The sequence below is a fragment of the Solanum stenotomum genome, chromosome 10 (genome assembly GCF_019186545.1).
Source record: "Solanum stenotomum isolate F172 chromosome 10, ASM1918654v1, whole genome shotgun sequence".
NCBI lineage: Eukaryota > Viridiplantae > Streptophyta > Magnoliopsida > Solanales > Solanaceae > Solanum > Solanum stenotomum.
Genome location: NC_064291.1, coordinates 12,718,977 through 12,741,843, shown reverse-complemented (window position 1 = coordinate 12,741,843; position 22,867 = coordinate 12,718,977). Strand labels below are relative to the sequence as shown.

The 22,867-nt window shown below is 37.7% G+C and overlaps 1 protein-coding gene across 1 annotated transcript; it reads left to right on the top strand.

Moving 5' to 3' along the window:
* The first annotated feature begins 8,884 nt into the window (after positions 1–8,884).
* Positions 8,885–14,237, top strand: LOC125842747 (uncharacterized). Its single transcript, XM_049522068.1, has 9 exons — positions 8,885–9,025; positions 9,179–9,464; positions 9,654–9,901; positions 10,021–10,243; positions 10,404–10,507; positions 10,630–10,788; positions 11,641–12,264; positions 12,695–12,755; positions 14,083–14,237. Exons 1-9 carry the CDS (start codon positions 8,885–8,887, stop codon positions 14,235–14,237), a joined length of 2,001 nt encoding a protein of 666 aa, XP_049378025.1.
* The last annotated feature ends 8,630 nt before the right edge of the window (positions 14,238–22,867 follow it).

The window sequence follows — 22,867 nt, the reverse complement described above, 5'->3', positions numbered from 1 at the left end:
GAATCATCACTACTGTCAGAAGTGAAAGAAAAGCAAGACCAAGATCCCGTTTTTCTAGACTTAAAGGAAAATGTTCATAAGAAAAGAGTATTAGCTTTTGAACAAGGGGGAGATGGTGTATTGAGATATCAAGGTAGATTGTGCGTACCTATGGTGGATGGACTCCAAGAAAGGATTATGGAGGAAGCTCATAGCTCCAAATATTCCATTCATTCAGGTTCGACAAAGATGTATCGTGATTTGAGAGAAGTATATTGGTGGAATGGCATTAATAAGGGCATTGCAAAGTTTGTTGTTAAGTGTCCAAATTGCCAACAAGTGAAAGTAGAGCACCAAAGGCCCGGTGGTTTGGCTCAGAATATTGAACTTCCAGAATGGAAGTGGGAGATGATAAATATGGATTTCATCACAGGATTACCAAGGTCTCGCAGACAACATGAATCTATTTGGGTGATTGTCGACAAAATGACAAAATCAACCCACTTTTTGCCCGTAAAGACTACCCATTCAGCAGAAGATTATGCTAAGCTATATATTCAAGAAGTGGTAAGGCTTCATGGAGTTCCAATCTCTACTATTTCAGACAGCTGTGCGTAATTTACTGCAAAGTTTTGGAAGTCATTCCAGAAAGGCTTGGGTTCAAAGGTGAACTTGAGTACTGCATTTCATCATCAGACAAATGGGCAAGAAGAGTGTACCATTCATACATTACAAGATATATTGAGGGCATGTGTGATTGATTTCAAAGATAATTGGGATGATCACCTACCTTTAATTAAGTTTGCTTACAACAACAACAGTTACCACTGTAGCATCCAAAATGGCTCCATATGAAGCCCTTTATGGGAGAAGATGCAGATCTCCTATCGGATGGTTTGAAGTTGGTGAAGCAGGGTTGATAGGACCAGATTTAGTGCATCACGCTATGGAGAAGGTTAAAGTTATTCAAGAGAGGTTGAAAACGGCACAGAGTCGTCAGAAATCCTACATTGATGTTAGGCAAAGAGAGTTGGAGTTTGAAGTAGATGATTGGGTGTATCTAAAAGTTTCACCCATGAAGGGTGTTATGAGGTTTGGTAAGAAGGGGAAGCTTAGTCCTCGGTATATCGGACCTCATCGAATATCCAAAAGGATGGGCAATGTAGCTTATGAGTTGGAGCTACCACAAGAGTTAACCGCGGTTCATCCGATGTTTCACATCTCTATGTTGAAGAAGTGCATGGGCGATCCTTCCTTGATCATACCAACTGGAAGTATTGAGATCAAGGATAGCTTATGTTATGAGGAGATTCCGGTTCAGGTTCTCGATCGCCAAGATCGCAAGTTAAGGACAAAAGAGGTTGCATCAGTCAAAGTCTTTTGGAGGAACCAATTTGTTGAGGAAACTACATGGGAAGCAGATGAGGATATGAAGAAGAGGTATCCACATCTCTTTGCAACCGGAGAAAATGCAGACCAAGATAGTAATTTTCTTCTTAGTACTATCTAAATTATGAGTGAGCATGTTCCTTGTTTGAAATTGCTTTTGGGATGTTTGAACTTGATGTTACCACCCTTAGCTTAGTAAGAGTAACTCTCATTCGAGGACGAATGTTCCCAAGGGGGAGATATTGTAACATCTCGCAACTAGAAAGAACTAGAAGGAAGTTTAAAATCTGGAAATAGTTATTTTTTGGAAAGTGTAAGGAAATATGGAAAATTTTAAGTAAGTTAAAGTGAGTTTTTAGTCAACTTCAAACGATCATAACTCCTAGCTCAGGATGAGTTAGGTGTAGTTACTAATTTGGTTGGAAAGCTCTTGGAATGATCTTTCCAACCCCGCTAAGTTTGCACCATTCCAAATTCGTATGAGTAAGTTATTGCCCTTTGGAAGTTGGGTTGTTGGAATAAGGAAATGTCTAATCCGGATTTTAGAAGGGCGATTTAGTCTTTTCCTTACATAATTTCTCTTATTCTTTTTAGGAGATTAATTGGGGTAAAACTAGACTTTATTCAGTTTAGAAAAATTAGAATTTACGCTAGGGCTTGGAGAGGAGAAGAAAGAAGAGAAAAGAGGAGAGAAATCAAGAAATCGCCAAGAACGTTCAAGCCTTGAGTGTGAAATTCGTCGAGGGTATCCCTAGAAGGTATGTGAGATCACATAGTGTTGGGTTAGTTCACCCACATGCCAATCTTGTTTCAATTCAGCGAATTTAAATTGTTTGAATGCAAAGAAATTGAGTTCTTGAAGAACATTGTTGAAAATTCGTTGAGTTCTTGATGGTTGTGTTGTTGAAGTCTCTTGTTGATTTGAATCGTGTTTCCGGGTGGATTTTCTAGTTAAATCTGTTGTATGTTGAGGGTACTATTGATCATAAATGTTTGGGGAAAGAACCATTGAAGTTAGNGTGACTAAATTGAGAATTCTTGGACTTTAACAAGTCTGATTTCCACGGCAGCAACCAGTTCTCCCTATTCTTCCCCCACCTTTTCGTACTAGTTCCTAAGTGATGTACCTATGTTTCCTAGTTGATTCTAACACTCTAAGTTACATCTAAACATCATGAAATCATCCATACACATGAGATCATGAACCTTGAATCCATAATTCAATTCGAGGAAAGTTAAGATCAAAGTCATAGAAGCTAAGAGTAAAAGTCTAGAAGTTAAGAAGCAAGTAAAAGCAAAGTTTCTTAAAGTTTTCAAGAGTCTTTATCAAATGTTTTACCTTCGTTTTAAGGATCAAGTTTTAAGTTAAGCAAAGAGTAAACATGAAGTTCTTTTCTTCAAAAGTATATGGGGACTAAGTATTCCCAATGATATTTAAAATGTTTTCCTACTCAAATAAGAACGGAAACTGAGATTTCCAAAAAGCCTTCGGGCTAGTTTTCAGAAAAAGTAATCGCTTTCTAAATGAAACAAGAGGGGAAACTTTGATTTCCAAGATAGCCTTTGAGTTAACTTTTTGAGCACTAATCTTAAATCACAGAACAAGTATGTTTTTAAAACATAAGAGCCATTATATTTTGGGAGTAGTATTAAGCACCGAATTGGGGACGATCATGAGTTTAGATAACTCACGTCACCATAGAACCATGTAGCCACCATGGGTAGAAAAGGGTCATACTTTTTAGATGAATCCTTTTCGCAATAGACTAGTGGATCCATTAGGCAGTTCAGGTTCAATGCCTTTGGCCGGGTATAGGATGCGTTGGCAGCGTGAGGTAGATCGATGTATCATCACTAAACTCTTATGTGATGGTTGTCGGTTAGAGAAACTCCCACAGAAGTTATTGTATTTTTATATACTTCAATTTATTGTATATTTACATACATTTCAGAGTTATGTTGTATCCTTGTGCCTACACAGAGTTGACATTATGTTTTTAAACAACTTTTCTTTATATTGCACTTCTTTAAACTGCTTTATATTGAAATGACTTCAGTTAAGTATTCATGAGTTGAGAAGAGCCAAGGTAAGTGTTTCTTTCAGATTCTCTTTCCAGCCTATGTTATTTTAGCAATCCAACTCGCATACTCATACATTCAATGTACTGATGCCAGTTGACCTGCATCTTATTATGATGCAGACACAGGTTACTAGGATCGGCATTCCAGCGTACCGTTGATCCAGTGAGCAGTTCAGAGTCAGTCGGTGAGCCTCTTTGCATTTCAGAGGATCTATTTTCATTTCTTTCTAGGTAGTATATTAGGATGTTGTGGGGTTTATCCCAACATCCATCTCAGTTATTTTAGAGGCTTCATGGACAATCAAATGTTAGTCCTTTGAGTCTTTTCATTATCATCTCTTATTGTTAAGACTTGGGTTGCCACTTTTGGCCAAGTTGAATGTTTAATCTTTAAAACATTCGCAGTTATTTTATTATCTAGTTCAGTTAAGTTCATTGATCATTATAGATATGAATATTGTCCTCCGCTGAGTTAAGTAAGCCTGGCCAAGGGTTGGCTTGGGGCCAACAATGGCTTTCAAGTGCCAGTCCCACCCAGGGTGTAGGCTCGGGGCGTGACAGGTCACTTTTGGGGTAGCCTAAGGAGGCTACTGCCTCCACCTCCACGGGTGTCACCACGACTCGTGGTGTCCACTACGGGTCGTGAGGACCCTCTTGGTCTTGGTGGACAGTAACTTGGCCAAAATGGACAACCTTGGCCCCTTGCCTTGGCCCTTGACCTTCTCCCTTGATGTTTAGCCTCACGTTTTAGCTCTAGTTTAGCCTACTAGTTTTCGGAGTGTTACAAAAATAAAGAATTTGTTTTAGTTAATAAGGCTAGGCATCTGTTTGTGTTGCATTTTTTATTCTTATATGTTTTGTATCTGTGCCAAGAACATCTCAATAAAATTAGTAGTCTAACACCAAATTATAATAAGAGACCTTAAATATTTATATACATGCATAAAAATATTATTAATTTAGGGTTGAATTTTTTATTTTTACATACGACTTGTTTTTTTTTATTACATTTCAAAAGTCACTAAGCAGTTAACTTCACATAATAATATTATTATTTATAAAAATATGAACTAGTTGTAGTTAATAAGAAGTTAGACATTTGGTTGGGTTGCCTTTTTTATTCTTGTATGTTTTTGGATCTTTGCCAAGAATGTCTCAATAAAATTAGTAGCCTAGCACCAAATTATAAAAAAACGCCTTAAATATTTACACACGTGTATAAAAATTCACATAGTAATATTACTATTTATAAAACTAAGAACTAGTTGTAGGTAATAAGAAGTTAGACATTTGTTTGGGTTGCTTTTTTATTCTTATATCTTTTTGGATCTTTGTAATAAGAAGCCAAACATTTGTATTTGTATATCAAATCTCTCTCTCACTTTATACAAACAAAAATTGTACATTTTATTTGTATAATTTGTTTTTGCATAAAGAGAGAGAAATGCAAAAGAGAACTAGGCAGGGGAAGATTTGTATCAGTATAATTATAAGTGTATAGGATGGAGAGATATGTATTTTTATTTGTATATATAGTCTCTCTCGCTTTATACAAATACAAAGACAATTAATACATTTTTCTTTGTATGAAAGTGAGGGAGGCGAGGGAGAGAATTGATAGTGGCTAGCCAGATTCAGGGGAGAGAGAGGTGATAATGACAATGTGTTTGCTATGAATTAGAATTAAATGAAACTATATCTATAGCATTTAATTTGAATTAATAGTTGCTATAATGTACAATTTTCCCTTTAATTATTCATGTGTTCAAACAAGAAGGGCTTAACTTTAGCATATTGTTATATATGCATATTAGGTTACATGCCCAAATTCAAGAAAATCATTGCTTGGATTTCTGCTAAAAGTTTATAAATTTAATTATCTTATGAAAGTAAAAAAAAAACATATAAGAACTATTTTTAGAAGTCTTGAAGAAACAGAGTATAGAAGGTTGGCTTTATAGACAACAGTGGTATAGGTTACTAATCTATTTAAGGAGTTGGAATACACTTAGAGAAGCCTACCTCTATATACTGCAATGACAAGGTTACTATATATATAGTTTTTAACCACGTATTTCATGATAAAACAAAACATATAAAAATTGATTGTCACTTCATACAGAAAATGGTGTTTAATGTGTCGTGAACTCATAGCACATTTGACGCTCAAAACAAAGGATTAGTAAAAGAAGTGGAGATTGTTTATGTGGATATGATGTTTCTTTTGCTAAAGTGCAGGTAAAAATACTTGGAATGAATTGAAAGAAGGAAAGGAGTAAAAGTGAAGTTGCAAGTGAAAGAGACTACACATGTGTCTATACGAGCCGTGAAGTGTTGTATGAGCCGTGAAGATGCTCGTGGAAGTGATCTAACAGAAAGGAAAGTGAAGTGTAACTAAACAAGGCTCCAGATAGGCCGTGGTACACTATACGAGCCGTACAGTGGCTCGTGAAGAAGGTGAAGTGAAGATAGACAATTTTTTGTCCAAGTGTTGGTTCAAAAAGGGGTTAAAGGATCGTGAACTTCCTCACAGACCGTCACCTTGCTCGTTAAGAGTGTCAACAACATTTGTCCTTCCTTGTGTAGGACTCTTTTCTATAACTATTTTAATTCCCTAGGGTTTAATTTTGAATGATTATCAAAACTCTAACATATCTTGAGTGAGGAGAAACGATAATTTCCTTTTTGAACACATGTTTTAGTCGAACATTTGGTGATTAAATTTTGTGATCTTGATTAAGTGTTGATAATCAAGAAACTTTTGGTTTTGCCATTATTGTAAGTCTATTTTGTTATGCTTTCAATAATCTCCACTGTTTGTTTCATTGAAAATATGAGTGGCTAAACACCACAACTAGGGTTGTGGGAACCATGACGAAAACATAACGACGGATTCAAACGTGAATAACTTTTGATTGTTAACTGCATGTGTTGTTTCATCTTATAATGAGTGCACCCATTAGAACATGTCTGTTTTAATCATTTGTTTGAGAGAAAAGTGATGATTAAGAAAATCTTGAAAAAAATTTCATCAGCTCGTTTTAAAGGTTAGAGCTCTCTAGAGAATAACCTTCTTAACAAGTATGCAAGGGTAAGATTTAGAACACTCTAAGACCAAGAGGAGAATAGTGAAAACGATCTAATAGGGCTGAAAAGAGTTTAGATGTACCTAACATGCTATGAACATATAATGTTGAAAATAAATCATTCTTTGTATAGAATTTGAGTCGAAATTAAAAGGTCACGGGGAACACAATCCTAGTCTCGCTAAATCAACTACTACAAGTTCCATTAACTCATTTTAAAGATTACAGCGTGAGAGAGGATTACATTCTTAACAAGTATGAAAAGATAAGATTAAAACTCTCTAAGTCCGAGAGGAGAAGAGTGAAATCCATCTAATAGGGATGAAAAACATTTAGATGTAGCTAACTTGGTATGAGCATAAAATGTTGACAATATATCTTTATTTTATAGAATTCGAGTTGAAATTAAAAGGTTATGGGGAACACAATCCTAGTCTCGCTAAATTAACTATTACATCTTGGAACTATTGTTCGATGTTATTAGTATTCAAGTGTAACAACAATTGGTTACTTGAGTTCAAAACAACCCAATAGTTACTTTTTACAATTCACTTCTTTCGGAAATATTAACCATAACTTAATACAAGCGTCAATAAGTTTATTTCTGCCATAAATTTCTTGTGGGATCGACCTCAACTTTAGTTGAGTTCTATTATTGACTTCGACCATTTATACTTCTTAATTGAGGTGTAAGTTTGGACATATCAGATTTTGTTGTGGCTGCCATGGAATTTTGGTTCAGAACTACTCTACTAGCTATTACTTCAATTGTAGTTGTATTTCCTAATTTTACTTCTTGTTTCTTGTCTTTGTCATTTACAAGTAAGTTAACTAGTGCATGCCAAATACCAGAAGTAAGAGAGAACCTTTGATTCCTTACAATACCGAGTTAAGCAAAACTATAGGGAAAATGGTGAATGCACAGGAACTTGAAGCTTAGAGACAGAGGTTGAGACAAGATGTTGAAACTGTGACTAGAGGTGCCCAAAAAAATGCCAACGACCCAAACTTTGTTAATGAGGAGAATGAAGGAATAGAAGAGATAGCCCCTCATCATCACCAACCACTAAATCCAAGAGGTCGAGTTCAACAATCGACATTTGAAGAAGATGATTTAGAGCTAGATAGAGTTGGGGCCACTGAAGCTATAATACTCCCAGCATTGCCACCAGGTGTGAAATTTACCATCACCAGCACCATGATTCAACTATTGAACCTAAAAGGGCTGTTCAGAGGAACTACTGGTGAGGATGCAAATCAACACTTGATGAATTCTGTTGCCATTTGCAAGTTGGCTGAGATTCCTAGAGTAGCCCAACTGCGATGAGACTGAGGTTGTTCCCATTGTCTCTAACTAGGGAAGCAACAAACTGGCTCAATGAGTTGCCACACAACTCAATTATAACTTGGGCAAAACTGAGGGGGGCCTTTATGAAGAGGTTTTACCCAGAGGCAAAAGCGCTGCAAATAAGGGATGAAATAGGTTCTAACATGCAACTATCCGGTGAAACAATGCATGATATATGGTGGAGGTTTTGCCAAAAGTTAAAGAAGCGCCCAAATCATGGCCTCATCGATAGGCACTTAAAGCAGGTATTTTACATGTCACTGAACTTTGTGATTAAACCGATTGTGGATGCAGTGTGCGGTGGATCATTCATGAGAAAATCATTTCCCGAGATTGTAGTTGTCATGGATGAGGTATCAATGAACAACAGATCTTGGCACACAAGAGATGCAGAGATGGGAGATCTTGGGTTCACTTATGAACTCTCAACTCAACAGAAAAAGTGAAAGGAAAAACAAAGTTCAAACATGGCCCACACGAAAACCCAAATGGACATCATCGTGAAACATCTCATTGCTAGTCTAGAAAAGGTAAATGCATTATGTGCAACAAACAAGTATGAAGAACAGGATGTTGACTTTGATGAAGATGCGAAGTAATTGAACTATCAGGGGGTTTCCAAAATTCTAACTCGGGCAACCAGAGTTGTAATTTTGGAAATCAAAGTAGGAAGTTTCAGTATGATGGTCAATATGAAAAACTAGGGAACACAGAGCAAGGAAGTTAGAAAAACAAGGTAGGATACAAAGATGAGAGCAGTGGTGTGTATGTACCTCCAAGTAACCGAGATCGAATAGGTAATGGTTCTAGTAGGTCAAGGATGGAGGACATGTTAGCAAAGGTTCTATTGAGAGTTGAATCTATAATGTGGGAGCCAAAGAGTTGGGAAACGATTTCCCTTGCATGAGTCAACTTGTAGACTCACATTCTATTTCCATTAAGCAGTCGGAGCAGCAGATGGGGAAACTATCGGCTTCACTTAACTAAAGAAAAAATGGGACATGCCTAGTGATATGATTCAAAACCCAAAGAAAAGTGGGCACTGCATGGCTATCACCATGAGAAGTGGTAAATCACTACCAGAACCTACACCTGCAAGCATTGAGCAGGAGGAAAGTATAGAAAGGAATGCTGAAAAAGAGGTAAATGTAGAAGTTTTGAATGATTCAGAGATATCTATAAGAGTAGAGAGATTGCTAGGAGCCAAAGAAAGGGCACACAGAACTAAATAATCTACAATAGAGGCATCACTATCTTTACAGTAGATTCCTAGATCTCCTCCTCCATTCCCTCAGAGGCTCAAGAAGAAATCTCAGTATGGAAAATTCATGAGACTCATATCCATGCTTTGGACACTACCAATAAATATTCCATTAGTAGAGGTTTTGGAACAGATGCCAGGATATGCTAAGTTTATGAAGTACTTGGTAACAAAAAAGGGGACGACAAGTTTTGAACCAACAAATAATGTTCACAATTGTAGTGATATTGCTACAAGGTCCTTGGTGCAGAAGAAAGAGGACCCGGGTGCATTTACTATACCATGCACTATTGGTGCATTCGAGTTCACTAAAGCTCTGTGTGACCCGATAGATATTATCAATCTCATGCCATTGACAATATATAAACAGTTGAGGTAGGAGTCCCCAAAGCCTACTGTTATGAGATTGATGATGGTAGATAGATCAGTGAAGAGGCTCGTGGGCATTTTTTGTGATGTGTTGGTCAAGGTGGAAAGTTTCATTTTTCCGATTGATTTTGTAATTCTAGATTTCAAGGTGGATTTTGAAGTTCCCATAATTTTGGGAAGGCCATATTTGGCTACTAGTAGAGCATTGGTTGATGTGGAGAGTGGGGAGCTAAAATTTTGGCTAAAAAATGAAGAGGTCAAGTTCAAAGTGTGTAAGTTGATGAAGCAACCACACGATATGAGTGTGGTGTCCGCGATTGATATAGTTGAAGAAAGGGTCACTGAATCATCGATAGAAGAAAGATTTACTTTAGAAACACTAGTTGCAGTAATAATGAACTTTGATGTGGTCTTTTGAGTCGATTATGGGGACACTATAAATGCACATGAAGGCATGGGATCACATTCATATTATCCTAATAATTTAGACTTGGATTTGAAAAATAGGACAAACCTACAACAAAACCATCTATTGAGGAACCACATGTGCTTGAATTGAAGCAGCTGCCGGGTCATTTGAGGTATGTCTTTCTAGGTGAAAATAAGACTTTGCTAGTTATTGTGGCTGCAAATCTTAATGTTGAACAAGTGCAAACATTGGTGAAGGTGTTGAAAAGGTTCAAGAAAGCAATTGGTTGGACCATTGCTGACATAATTGGGATACCTCCAGGTATTTGCACTCACAAAATTCAACTGGAGGAAGATTGCAACCCAAGTATAGAGCACTAGAGGAGATTGCATCCACCAAAAGGAGGTAAAGAAGGAAATTATTAAATAGTTAGATGCAGTAGTGGTGTACCCTATTTCTGATAGCCATTGGGTGAGCCCAGTGAAATGTGTGCCCAAGATAGGTGGAATAACTGTAGTGGCGAATGCAAAGAATGAGTTGATTCCGCAGAGGTCAGTTATCGATTGGTGGTGTGCATGGATTACAGTAAATTGAACAAGTGGACCTTGGAAGACCATTTTCCAATGCCTTTCATGGACCAGATATTAGATAGGTTGGTAGGAAAAGGATGGTATTGCTTTTTGGATGGGTACTCTGGGTACAACTAGATTTCAATTGCACTAGAAGATCAGGAGAAAACCACTTTCGCATGCCCTTATAGTACTTTTGCGTTCAAACACATGCCATTTGGATTATGTAATGCACTTGCTACTTTTCAACGGTGTATGATATACATCTTTTCGGACATGGTTGAAGACACTTTGGAGGTATTTATGGATGTCTTCTCTGTGGTTGGTGACAATGTTGATGGTTGTTTGTTAAATCTTAGAAGGGCACTACAGATATGTGAAGAGGCGAACATAGTGCTAAACGGGAAAAAATGACATTTCATGGTCAAGGAAGGAATAGTTTTATGCCATAAAGTGTCCGAGAAAGGTTTGGAGGTGGATAGAGCAAAGATTCAAGTGATTGAAAAGCTGCCTCCACTTATTTCTGTAAAGGGGATTTGTAACTGCTTAGGCCATGCAGGGTTCCATCGATGATTCATTAAGGACTTCTCTAAAATTGAACATTCTTTGTGTAAGTTGTTAGAGACGGAGATAAAGTTCACTTTTCATGAAGCATACACCAAAGCCTTTGAATGTCTTAAGGCAAAATTAATTTTAGTCCCAGTGATTATTGCTTCAGATTGGTCGGAACCATTTGAAGTATTGTGTGAAGCAAGTGGTGTTGATTTAGGAGTTGTGGTAGGGAAGAAGCACAACAAGATCTTTCAGTCGAAATACTATGCAAGTAAGGCATTGAATGGAGCTCAATAGAACTACATTGTCACTGAGTGAGAATTGCTTGCAGTTGTGTATGCCTTTGAAAGATTTAGAGCATATCTGCTAGGAACAAAAGTGATAGTTCACACTTCCATGCACCATTGTAATATCTAATAGCAAAAAGTATGCTAAGCCGAGATTTGATAAGATGGCTGATGTTGTTACAAGAATTTGACTTTCAGGTCATAGGGAGAAGAGGTTGTGAAAATCAAATAGCAGTCACTTATCCATACTAGAAGCAGAGAAGAAAGGGGAATTTGAATTGACATTGATGACTCATTTTCGAATAAGCAGGTATTAGCCGCTACTCTTGATCTTATTCCTTGGTTTGCTAACTTTCCCAACTATCTTGTAAGTGAATTGATGCCCGAGGACTTGACCTTTCAACAAAGGAAGAAGTTCTTACATGATGTGAGCAAGTACTTTTGGGATGAGCCTTACTTATACAGGGTTTATGCGGATAATATTATTAGTCGGTGTGTGCCTGAAGCTAAAATGCTAAGCATTCTGGAAGCTTGTCACTCCTCTCCAGTTGGTGGACACCATGTGGGAACTCGCACTGCCCACAAGGTGTTCCAAAGTGGTTATTATTGGCTTAGAATTCATCAAAACACATTTGATATGGTTAAAGGTTATGACATAAGTCAAATGCAAGGAGTTATTTCCCATCGTCATGAGTTACCTATGACCCCTATCTTAGAGGTTGAATTATTTGATATATGGGGCATTGAGTTCATGGGGGTAGTAGTTTTGGCTTTGGCGGAGAATAAAGGCAAGAGTGTTGCAGGATTCTCAAAGAAGAATATTTTCTCTAAGCTTGGCACACCTAGAGTGATTACTAGTGACAGAGGCTCACATTTCTGCAATAAAGTGTTTAGCACTCTCCTGGCTAAATATGGGGTGAAACAACATAAAGTGGTAATGCCATATCATCCGCAAACAAATGGACACGTGGAAGTCTCTAATTGGAAATTAAAGTTGTATTTGCAAAGGCGATAAATGCCAATAGAATTGATTGGGCATGGAAATTGGATGATGTATTATGGGCATACCAGACAACTTTCAAAACACCCATTTGTATGTCACTATACTAGTTAGTGTTTGGAAAGACATGTCATTTTCTTGTGAAGTTAGAACACAAAGCATTGTGGGCGGTGAAGAAGCTAAACTTGAGTTGGAGTGAGGTAAAAAATATGCGACTAGAGCAGCGAAATGAAATGGATTAGTTTTGCTTGAGGCCTTATTGGAGATTTGCATTGTACAAGGAGAGGATGAAGTTGCATCACGAAAAAAATACTGAGAAAAGAACTTTTAGTCCTGGAGACTTGGTGATGTTGTTTAACTCAAGGCTATGTCTATTTCCGGGAAAGCAGAGATCCAAATGGTCAGGACCATTCAAAGTGATCCAGGTGTTTCAGTCAGGAGCCATTGAACTTGAAAATAAAAAAATTTAAAAGTTCAAGGCAAATGGAATGCGAGTCAAGGCATATATGGGGTCGTCAAAAAAGTGAGATAGTTGAGGAATACAAAATTGATGAAGTCTGAGTAATCAAGTAGCCTGCGTCGTGACGTTGAATTGTGCACTACTTGGGAGGCAACCCAAGATGTAATTGTAATAAATAGTTTAAACTTCATGCATTTCGTTATTTTTATAGGGTCACTGTGTGCAGGAATGAATTAAGGCAAGAAGTGGCCATCACGAGCCACTAGATGGGCCATGAAACACTATATGATCCATGAAAATGATGGCAAGAATGTCGTGGACTCACAGAAAAAAAGGGAAAATGTTCACGAAAGGTTTTATGGCACATTTGACCTTAGACGGACCATTTAGCCTCATGTGAACATGGAGGTAAGTTCACTTGTCCAAGTGTAGGACCACATGTAGCTACACGGGCCGCGATGCTCTTCATGAGCCACTTCATGGCCTGTCTAGGTTAGGTCGGTCCAAATGAACACGACCCACCCCAACTCGACCCAAACCCTATTTTTTGAAGATAAAAGGCTTCCAAGCGCCAAATGACCGGTCAACACTGAAATTGAGCAACACACTCCTTGAGAAACTAGATCTCTGATAGCCAGGGCAGTAGACCAGCATAACAACACTCCTTCCTAGTCTGAAGAGGAAGAAGGTAGTTCTGAGAGTGAGCAGGGGTCTGATGGTACCTCCCAAGCATATACTAATGACCCACATGTAGTTGAAATTGAAGAAAAATATCAGGATAGTCAAGAAGATAGCGATATGAATGACATCGATGACTCGGTGGTGTAGTTTGTTAGAGAGAGGGAAGATAACCCAGTAGGGCAACAACTACTAATTAATGTCATCTGAAATACTTGGGCAATTCTGGTTTAAGGGAGTTATTTGACAAAGGAATAGTATCCCAGTCTATTGGCATTGGCAGGAGCCCGTTATCCAAGAAAGAAAAGTTGTGCAAGTTGACTTTCAGGGTTTTCTAGAAATTCACTCCTTATTCAAACAATATCAGTTTGAGTGGAGGACTAAAAAGCCAGGACAGTTTTGGTGACACTTGACCAAAGAATTTTACTCCTCATATGTTGCCACACTAATGAATTTGGAGACCACAAAAACATCCAAAAGGGGAAAGAAAGCAACAACATTGAATTTAGGCCCACAAGAGGACATGATTATTCGGGGCCAGAAAGTTGATATTTCATAGACCATAATCAATAGGTTTCTACATGATCCTGAGTACACTGCACATACTGCTGTAGGTTTATATGAGGGTCGCCACCTTTTGGTGACTAGTGAAGTTGAGATGGATGATCCAGTTTCTCGAGAGAGCATCATGACATTGATTGCTAGGCTTATTGCGACTGACAGTGAGGCAGCATCATGGGTAGCCAACTGTAACGACGCAGAAAACTAGTAAGTGAAACTAGAGCATAACGATTGTGTGTTTGAATTTTAAATGGGGTTTAATGTGATAAAATGTCTTCCCGAGCTTAGGTTGAGGGGTATAGGGGTTAAACGTCAAGGTAAAATTCCCCAAGGACCACCCAAGGGATCCTTTAGGAGGACCCTAAAGCCTAACCCCAAAGACCCCAAGAAAACCAAAAAGCTGTCAATGTTTTTGTGACTCACAGATGGGACCTACTCCCCGTAGGTCTATCCGCGCCCCGTAGATGGCCTCTGTTGGTCAAGGTCCTAAAAGGCAAACCAAAGAAAAAAACCACGGACAGCCAGTACGGCTCATGGACCCACCCATGGTCCGTGGGTGTGGGTTCGTAGGTCACCTCTGCAAAACTGTCAAGTTTCGACCAAGTGGAGGGTCACTTTGGTAAATTCATTTTAAGGTCTTTTAAGTTGGGGGACGGTTATGATTGGTTAATTAAAGTATTTTAAGGGTTTTAAAAGTATTAAAACACCTTTGCCAATTCATTCTTTCAAATCACAAATTAGAAACCCACCTCTCCAAAAGTTTTCTCTAGAAACTCCATTGAAGAGCAAGTTCAAGGTCAAGTCTAGGGGTCAAGGAGCAGATTTCTTCTTCAATTTCATGTGGAATTATTCTATAAATGTCTGGTAGTCTTTATCCTTGACTTAGTTTCTTTCAAGGAGCCAAATTCAAAGATGATTTTAAGTCTCCAAAATACCCCCAAAACCATAGTTTTCAATCTATGCATCGGATCAATTCCAAATCGATTTCAAAAGTTTTTTTTATGATGAATTCTGAATGGATTGTTGCATTATTGATGAATTATGGTCAATTTGTTCTATGAACCCATGTTTTCCCCCAAAATCCTAGGTTATGATTTGTGATTGGGAATTAATTGATCATGAAAGTATGTTGAATTGTCTATGTTTATATTGAATTAGTTATTGAATCATGTTAATTCCCTTATCTATTGTAGTATGTTTGATGTTTGGGTTGTGATTGATGTATATCCTTGGAAGGCAATTTCATGAAGGATCTATGTATGATTATGATGTGAAGTATATGTGTGTGATTTCAATGAAAGAACTATGATCATGTTTAGAATGTAATTGTGTTATGATTGAAAGCATATTCTAAATTAACTCTCCTGAATGATGATGATAGAATGTTAAGGGTTTCTATAATGTACTGTTATATCTTGAATTGGTAGGCTTATGCATCATTTTCTTGTATCAATGAAAGTAATGTGGAATGATGCATCTTAAATTGGTAGGCTTATGCATCCTTTTCTTGTATAAATGAAAGTAATGTGGATTGATGCATCTTTAATTGGTAGGCTTAAGGCATCATTTTCTTATATTGATGAATGTGACCTTGAATGTAATATCATATCTTGAATTGGTAGGCATAGGCATCCTATTCTTGTAAAATGAATGTGTATTGACTTGATGAATATAAATCGACATGCCAATGGTATTCCTTTCATAAATGACTAATGAAGCATTGTAAGGCTTTGTCTTGCATCGGTAGACCTAATGTTGGTAGCCCTTTCATGAGGAGTCTATGAATGAATGTAATGATGAACCTTGAATCGGTAGACCTAATGTTGGTAGCCCTTTCATAAATGAATGATGAAGTATTCTAGTCTATGTCTTGAACCGATAGACCTAGTGTTGGTAGCCCTTCATGATGAGTCTAGAAACTAATGTGATGATAAACCTTGAATCAGTAGACACAATCTTGGTGGCCCTTTCATGTGTGAAATGATGAATCTTGTATCGGTAGACCCATTGTTGGTGGCCCTTCTTGGAGATTCAATGAGCTATCTATGCAATGTACCTTGAATCGGTAGACCTAATAGTGGTGGCCCTTTCATGGGTAATGTACTTTGGGTCGGTAGACCTAATGTTGGTGCCCTCTCAACTACAATAATCTTAATATGAATAAACTACTCTATGGGAATGGAGGCTAAACACCTAATGGATATGGTAAGATGGAAAGTCTCCCCATGTTAGGTCGGGTTCCAATGAATATCTTCCTATCCTATTACTATGTACCCATATAGGATATTAGCTAGTCGATCCACTTAAGCTAAAATGTTACCGGTTCTACCTTAGGCAAGTAGACCAACCCTTACGATGGAAGATTGTACATCAGATTCCATGTTAAGCTGACATGGTCTATGTCGATTAAATGCTTATTCTCAGCATATGAGATGTGCTCTATGGTTTCTTGAGAATTCCTATGAAGTGTGGGTGGTAGTATGGGATGTCATCCATGCATTGCACGAGTAGGCTTTGAGAGGGTCATAATGAGTTCTCTAATGTCTTCATGACTAATGAATGAGAGTTCTCTAAATGAAGCTATTGAAGAATGTTGACTTATATGCTGAAACATAATGATGCATGCTATACTTGGATGTATTATGAGTTACTTCCTTGTCATGACTTATGAAATGTGTATGTTCCGTATGTATGAGTAAGGTCTAAAGATGAAAAGGAAGAATGGTAAGTTCACTTTTGGTGGCCTTAATGTGGTACTTAGTGTGGATGGTTATATGGGACTCTATTCATACATTGCACAAAGTATAGCTTGGGGTTACCTAAGGTGAAGGTTTTAAAGTGATAAAATGACTTATATGTTGATTATGTTCTAATGTGATGAAATGTCTTGTAAGTTGATTATGCTTGTTTCTTATGCCTTTTATGCTAAAGTTCATGAAGTTTTCTCAAATTGGCATAATGCATGGTTTTCAAACCAAATGTCTATTTTAGCATGATTTTTGCATGTCTATCATACTTAGTACACCTAATGTGCTAACCCATATTTCTTTCATTTTTCTACAAAGTGTAGGGTTTGGAGGTGATGTTCTATTCTTGGAAGATAGGTTTCTATGGTGCAAGGAGATGAAGATTTGGTGAGTCCTCATAGTTTCGAGGATGAACTTTTTATTTCCCTTTATGTGTTCTACTTCATTTTTAAAGCTTTTGTATGGGTTGTGTCCCAATCTTTTAAGTCTTATGATTTAGATGGTTTGAGACAGTTTAGAAAAAGACTTCCGCTTGCTTTTATGAAAAAAATGACTTCGATTGTAAAGAAAAGTTTTCAATTCTGCATTATTTTCCTATGCTCTTATGTTCATGAATGCTATGAGGCTTGTATGAGACTTTTCGGAGTCTTGTATGCCATGTCACTTCCGGGGTGTAGGCTCGGGTTTTGGGATGGTTTAGGATGTCTCAAACCGCATCTAGTAGAGTCTTGTTCATAGTGTGAAAAGCGCCACATTTATGAATCAGAGGCTATTGGATGTTAGAAAATTCTCACTTCTCATTCTTCAAGTCGTACCATAGAGCTTAACTCTATAAGGTCTCTCTCTTATTACTTATCCGATGGTCTTTAGAATATGACCACTTGAAGGACTCATGTTACAAGGATATAGGGAGAAAAAGGCTGGTTGTGATTCCAATTATGGTTATGTGATTTGTTAGATTTGAGGTTATAGATTGTGATGTTGTCTTTAGTGTGAATGGGTTGCTTATAGTTATGTTTAGTTGATGTTAGAACCCGACTTAGTCTTGATGAGTTTTAAGGTATGTTGAAAGAAATGATATTTAGAAGATTTTGTATAGGCTTGCTCCCAAGGGGGGGGGGGAGATAAATGTGCTTAGATAGCAAGGTCGAGGAGTGTTCTTGATGTTAATGATTTAGGTTGACTTGAATTTTGACCTTGAGTAGTGTTGGTAGGGTTGCTTGTGAGCAAGAGTTGCTCAATGAGGACCTTGCTAGTTTAGAAGTAACGGTTGGGATTTTAGACCGGCAAGTTAAGAAATAGAAGAGGTAAAGAAGTTCCTTCCATGAGAATATTGATAAGTTCCTTATAGTTATGAATGTTGTATTGAGGATTCCTATGTTGTTTTCATGTTAACGTTAGTATGAGGTTTACTCCTAAGGAGGAGATGGTATGTTGAATAGTAAGGTTGTTGAGAGTTCCAATATCCTTATCTCTTTCCTTCTATTCTTATTCAAGCTTGAGACCAAGAGTTCCTTGTAGCTTGTTTCATGTTTGGGAGTCATGTGTGATTATGTGTTTCCATGGTCTCCTTATATTATGCATGTTCTCGATGAGTTTATGTTTAAATGAGAAAATGAGTTTTTATGAATCATGTTCCTCATGTTGATATGCATTTAGTAGAGTTGCTTATATGCTTCATGAGGCTGATTGTTGAACATGCCTAAATGTGCTTTTAAGAGAAATTGCATAATGTGCCTAATGATGTTATGATGAAAATAATTTGAGTTGGAGAAGGTAATTCCTCTAATGAAATGAGGAATGTTGAAGTTATGATGCATAATGAGTTTGTAGATGTAGTTCCTACTTTCTTGTGTTGCATTGAGTAAGTTTGAGAAGGAGTTGATGTTTTCTCCTAAGTTTTGGGCATTTTTTATGATGTTGCATGCATGATGGGCTGCTAGTATTGAGTCGTTATCCCTTAAAGTTTTTAAAGTGTCATTCGAGGATGAATGTTCCTAAGGGGGAGATAATGTAACGACCCGGAAAACTAGTAAGTGAAACTAGAGCCTGACGATTGTGTGTTTGAGTTTGTAATGGAGTTTCATGTGATAGACTGTCTTCCCAAGATTAGGTTAAGGGGTTTACGGGTTAAACGTCAAGGTATGACTCCCCAAGGACCACCCAACGGGTCTTTGAGGAGGACCCTAAAGCCAATCCCAAGACTCCAAGAAAACAAAAAAGACGTCAAAGTTTTTTGTGACTCACGGATGGGACCTACTCCCCGTAGGTCCATCCACACCCCGTGGATGGCCTCCGTGGGTCAAGGTACCAAAATGCAACCCACAGAACCAAACCACGGACAGCCAGTACGGCTCGAGGACCCACCCACGGTCCGTGGGTAGGGGTTCATGGGTCACCTCTCCAAAATTGTCATGCTTCGGCCAAGAGGAGGGTCACTTTGGTAAATTCATTTTAAGGTCTTTTAAGTTGGAGGACGGTTATTATTGGTTAATTAAAGTATTTTAAGGGTTTCAAAAGTTTTAAAACACCTTTTCCAATTCATTCTTTCAAATCACGAATAAGAAACCCACCTCTCCAAAAGTTCTCTCTAGAAACTCCAATGAAGAGCAAGTTCAAGGTCAAGTCTAGGGGGTCAAGGAGCAGATTTGTTCTTCATTTTTGTGTGAAATTCTTCCCTAAAGGTATGGTAGTCTTCATCCTTGACTTCGTTTCTTTCAAGGAGCCAAATTCAAAAATGATTTCAAGTCTCCAAAATCCCCCCAAAACACTAGTTTTCAATCTATGCATCGGATCAATTCCAAATCATTTTCAAAAGGTTTTATATGATGAATTATCAATGGATTGCTGAATTATTGATGAATTATGGTCAATTTCTTCTAGGAACCCATGTTTTCCCCGAAAATCCTAAGTTATGATTTGTAATTGAGAATTGATTGATCATGAAAGTATGTTGAATTGTTTATGTTTATATTGAATTAGTTATTGAATCATGTTAATTCCCTTATCTATTGTAGTAACTTAGATGTTTGGGTTGTGATGGATGTATAGCCTTGGAAGGAAATTTCACGAAAGATCTATGTATGATTATGATGTGAAGTATATGTGTGTGATCTCAATGAAAGAACTATGATCATGTTTAGAATGTAATTGTGTTATGATTGAAAGCATATTCTCAATTAACGCTCATGAATGATGATGATAGAATGTGAAGGGTTTCTATAATGTAATGTTATATCTTGAATTGGTAGGCTTAAGTATCCTTTTCTTGTATAAATGAAAGTAATGTGGATTGATGCATCTTGAATTGGTAGGTTTTAGGCATCCTTTTCTTGTATTGATGAAAGTGACCTTGAATGTAATATCATGTCTTTAATTTGTAGGCTTAGGCATCCTCTTCTTGTATAATGAATGTGTCTTGACTTGATGAATATGAATCGATAGGCCAATGACATTCCTTTCATAAATAAGTAATGAATTATTGTAAGGCTTTGTCTTGAATCGGTAGACCTAATGTTGGTAGACCTTTCATGAGGAATCTATGAATGAATGTAATGATAAACCTTGATTCGGTAGACCTAATGTTGGTAGCCCTTCCATAAATGAATGATAAAGTATTCTAGGCTATGTCTTGAACCGGTAGACCTAGTGTTGGTAGCCCTTCTTGGTTAGTCTAGAAACTAATGTGATGATAAACCTTGAATCGGTAGACCCAATATTGGTGGCCCTTTCGTGTGTGAAATGATGAACCTTGTATCGGTAAATCTAATGTTGGTGGGAATTCTTAGGGATTCATTGAGCTATCCATGTAATGTCCCTTGAATTGGTAGACCTAATGGTGGTGGCCTTTTCATGTGTAATGTACTTTGGGTCGGTAGACCTAATGTTGGTGTCCCTCTCAAGTACAATAATGTTAATGTGAATGAACTACTCTACGGGAATGGATGCTAAGCACCTACTGGATATGGTAAGATAAAAACTCTCCCCATGTTAGGCCGGATTCCAATGAACATCTTCCTATTCCATAACTAAGTGCCCACATAGTGTATTAGCTAGTGAATCCACTTAAGCTAAAATGTTACCGGTTCTACCTTAGGCAAGTAGACCAACCCATACGATGTGGGATAATACATCAGATTTTATGTTAAGCTCACATGGTCTATGTCAGTGAAATGCTTATTCCCATCATGTGAGATGTACTCTATAGTTTCTTGAGAAGTTCTATGAAGTGTGGGTGGTAGTATGAGATGCCATCTATGAATTGCACGAGTAGGCTTTGAGAGGGTCATATTGAGTTCTCTTATGTCTTCATGACTAATGAATGAATGTGATCTAAATGAAGCTATTGAAGAATGTTGACTTATATGCTTAAATATAATGATGCATGCTATACTTGGATGTATTATGAGTTACTTCCTTGTCATGACTTGTGAAATTTTTATGTTCCTTATGTATGAGTATGGTCGAAAGATGAAAAGGAAGAATGGTAAGTTCACTTTTAGTAGCCTTAATGTGGTACTTAGTGTGGATGGTGGTATGGGACGCCATTCATACATTGTACAAAGTATGTCTTGGGGTTACTTAAGGTGATGGTTTTAAAGTGATAAAATGGCTTATATGTTGATTATTTTCTAATGTGATGAAATGGCTTGTAAGTTTATTATGCTTGTATTTTATGCCTTTTATGAAAAAGTTCATGAAATTTTCTCAAATTGGCATAATGCATGGTTTTCAAACCAAATGTTCGTTTGAAAGTATGATTTTTGCATGGCTATCATACTTAGTACATCTAATGTGCAAACCCATATTTCTTCAATTTATCTACAAAGTGTAGGGTTTGGACTTGATGTTCTATTCTTGGAAGATAGGTTTCTATGGTGCAAGGAGATGAAGATTTGGTGAGTCCTCATAGTTTCGAGGATGAACCCATTATTTCCCTTTATGTCTTTTACTTCATGTTTAGAGATTTTGTATGGGCTGTGTTCCAATGTGTTAAGTCTTATGTTTTTAGATTGTTTGAGACAAAGTATAGAAAAAGACTTCCACTTTGTTTTATCAAAAAAATTACTTTGATTGTAAAGAAAAGCTTTAAATTCCGCACTATTTTCCTATGATCTTATGTTCATCAATGCTATGAGTCTTGTATGAGACTTTTTGGAGTTTGGTACGCTGTGTCACTTCTGGGGTGTAGGTTCGGGTTCTGACACCAACCCACATGTGCACATCACCAAGGGATCTTAGGCATTTCCATCCAAATTCTGGTGGGTAGTGGTCTATGCACAGTTGTGGCCAACAAGGAATGACAACACCCTATCACCATCACAGGCTTCCTCAATAGCTTGCATTATAGATGGTTATGCTAACGTTTTGCTACAAAAATGAGAGATCGTTCCCTCAATGATAGAGCAAGTCTGCCATTTCCTTGCATGACCAGGAGTTTGTATACCTATGTCCATATACCACCCAACAAATTAGTGGACAAATACGTTGAGGCCACCAAGGTCACTGTGGTAGCTAAAATTAAAGATGTTGCCAACCCACTGTATGGCTCAAGGGCAGGATGTGCACCACCATTGGTGGTGTTGCCACATGTAGCAGTAGAGTCTACACAAATTGAGGGAGTCAGTGAGTAGACACAAGGGACAGCCCAGACACCTTCGGGATTGCATCCCCCACCAGCACCATTTTCGTCTGCTACAGGTACATTTGTTACTTTGCCTACCACTTTTTTAGAGACTTATGGTAGAACAAAGGTAGACCAGGTCATACTAGATGAGGTAGTCGAAAAACCTCCACTGGTGGTCCGGAGTCAGGTACATAATGTGAAGTAGTGACTGCAAAATGAACTCCAAACGGGATTTTTCTGTGTAGAAGAATCAAATGGATGGCTTAGAGTCTTACCTCAATAACCGGATAAATGCTTTAGATCTGTAGATACTGTTTCTTTGTAAGCATAGATGGGTGAAATGAAAGTTGATATTGCAAACTGGAGGACAAGCCGGTTGCTCTGCCTCCCACACTTGCACCAGATTCACTGATGAATCTGTTCAGCATTCCTCCGGTCACTCAGAGAGTCACAGATATTTGGGGT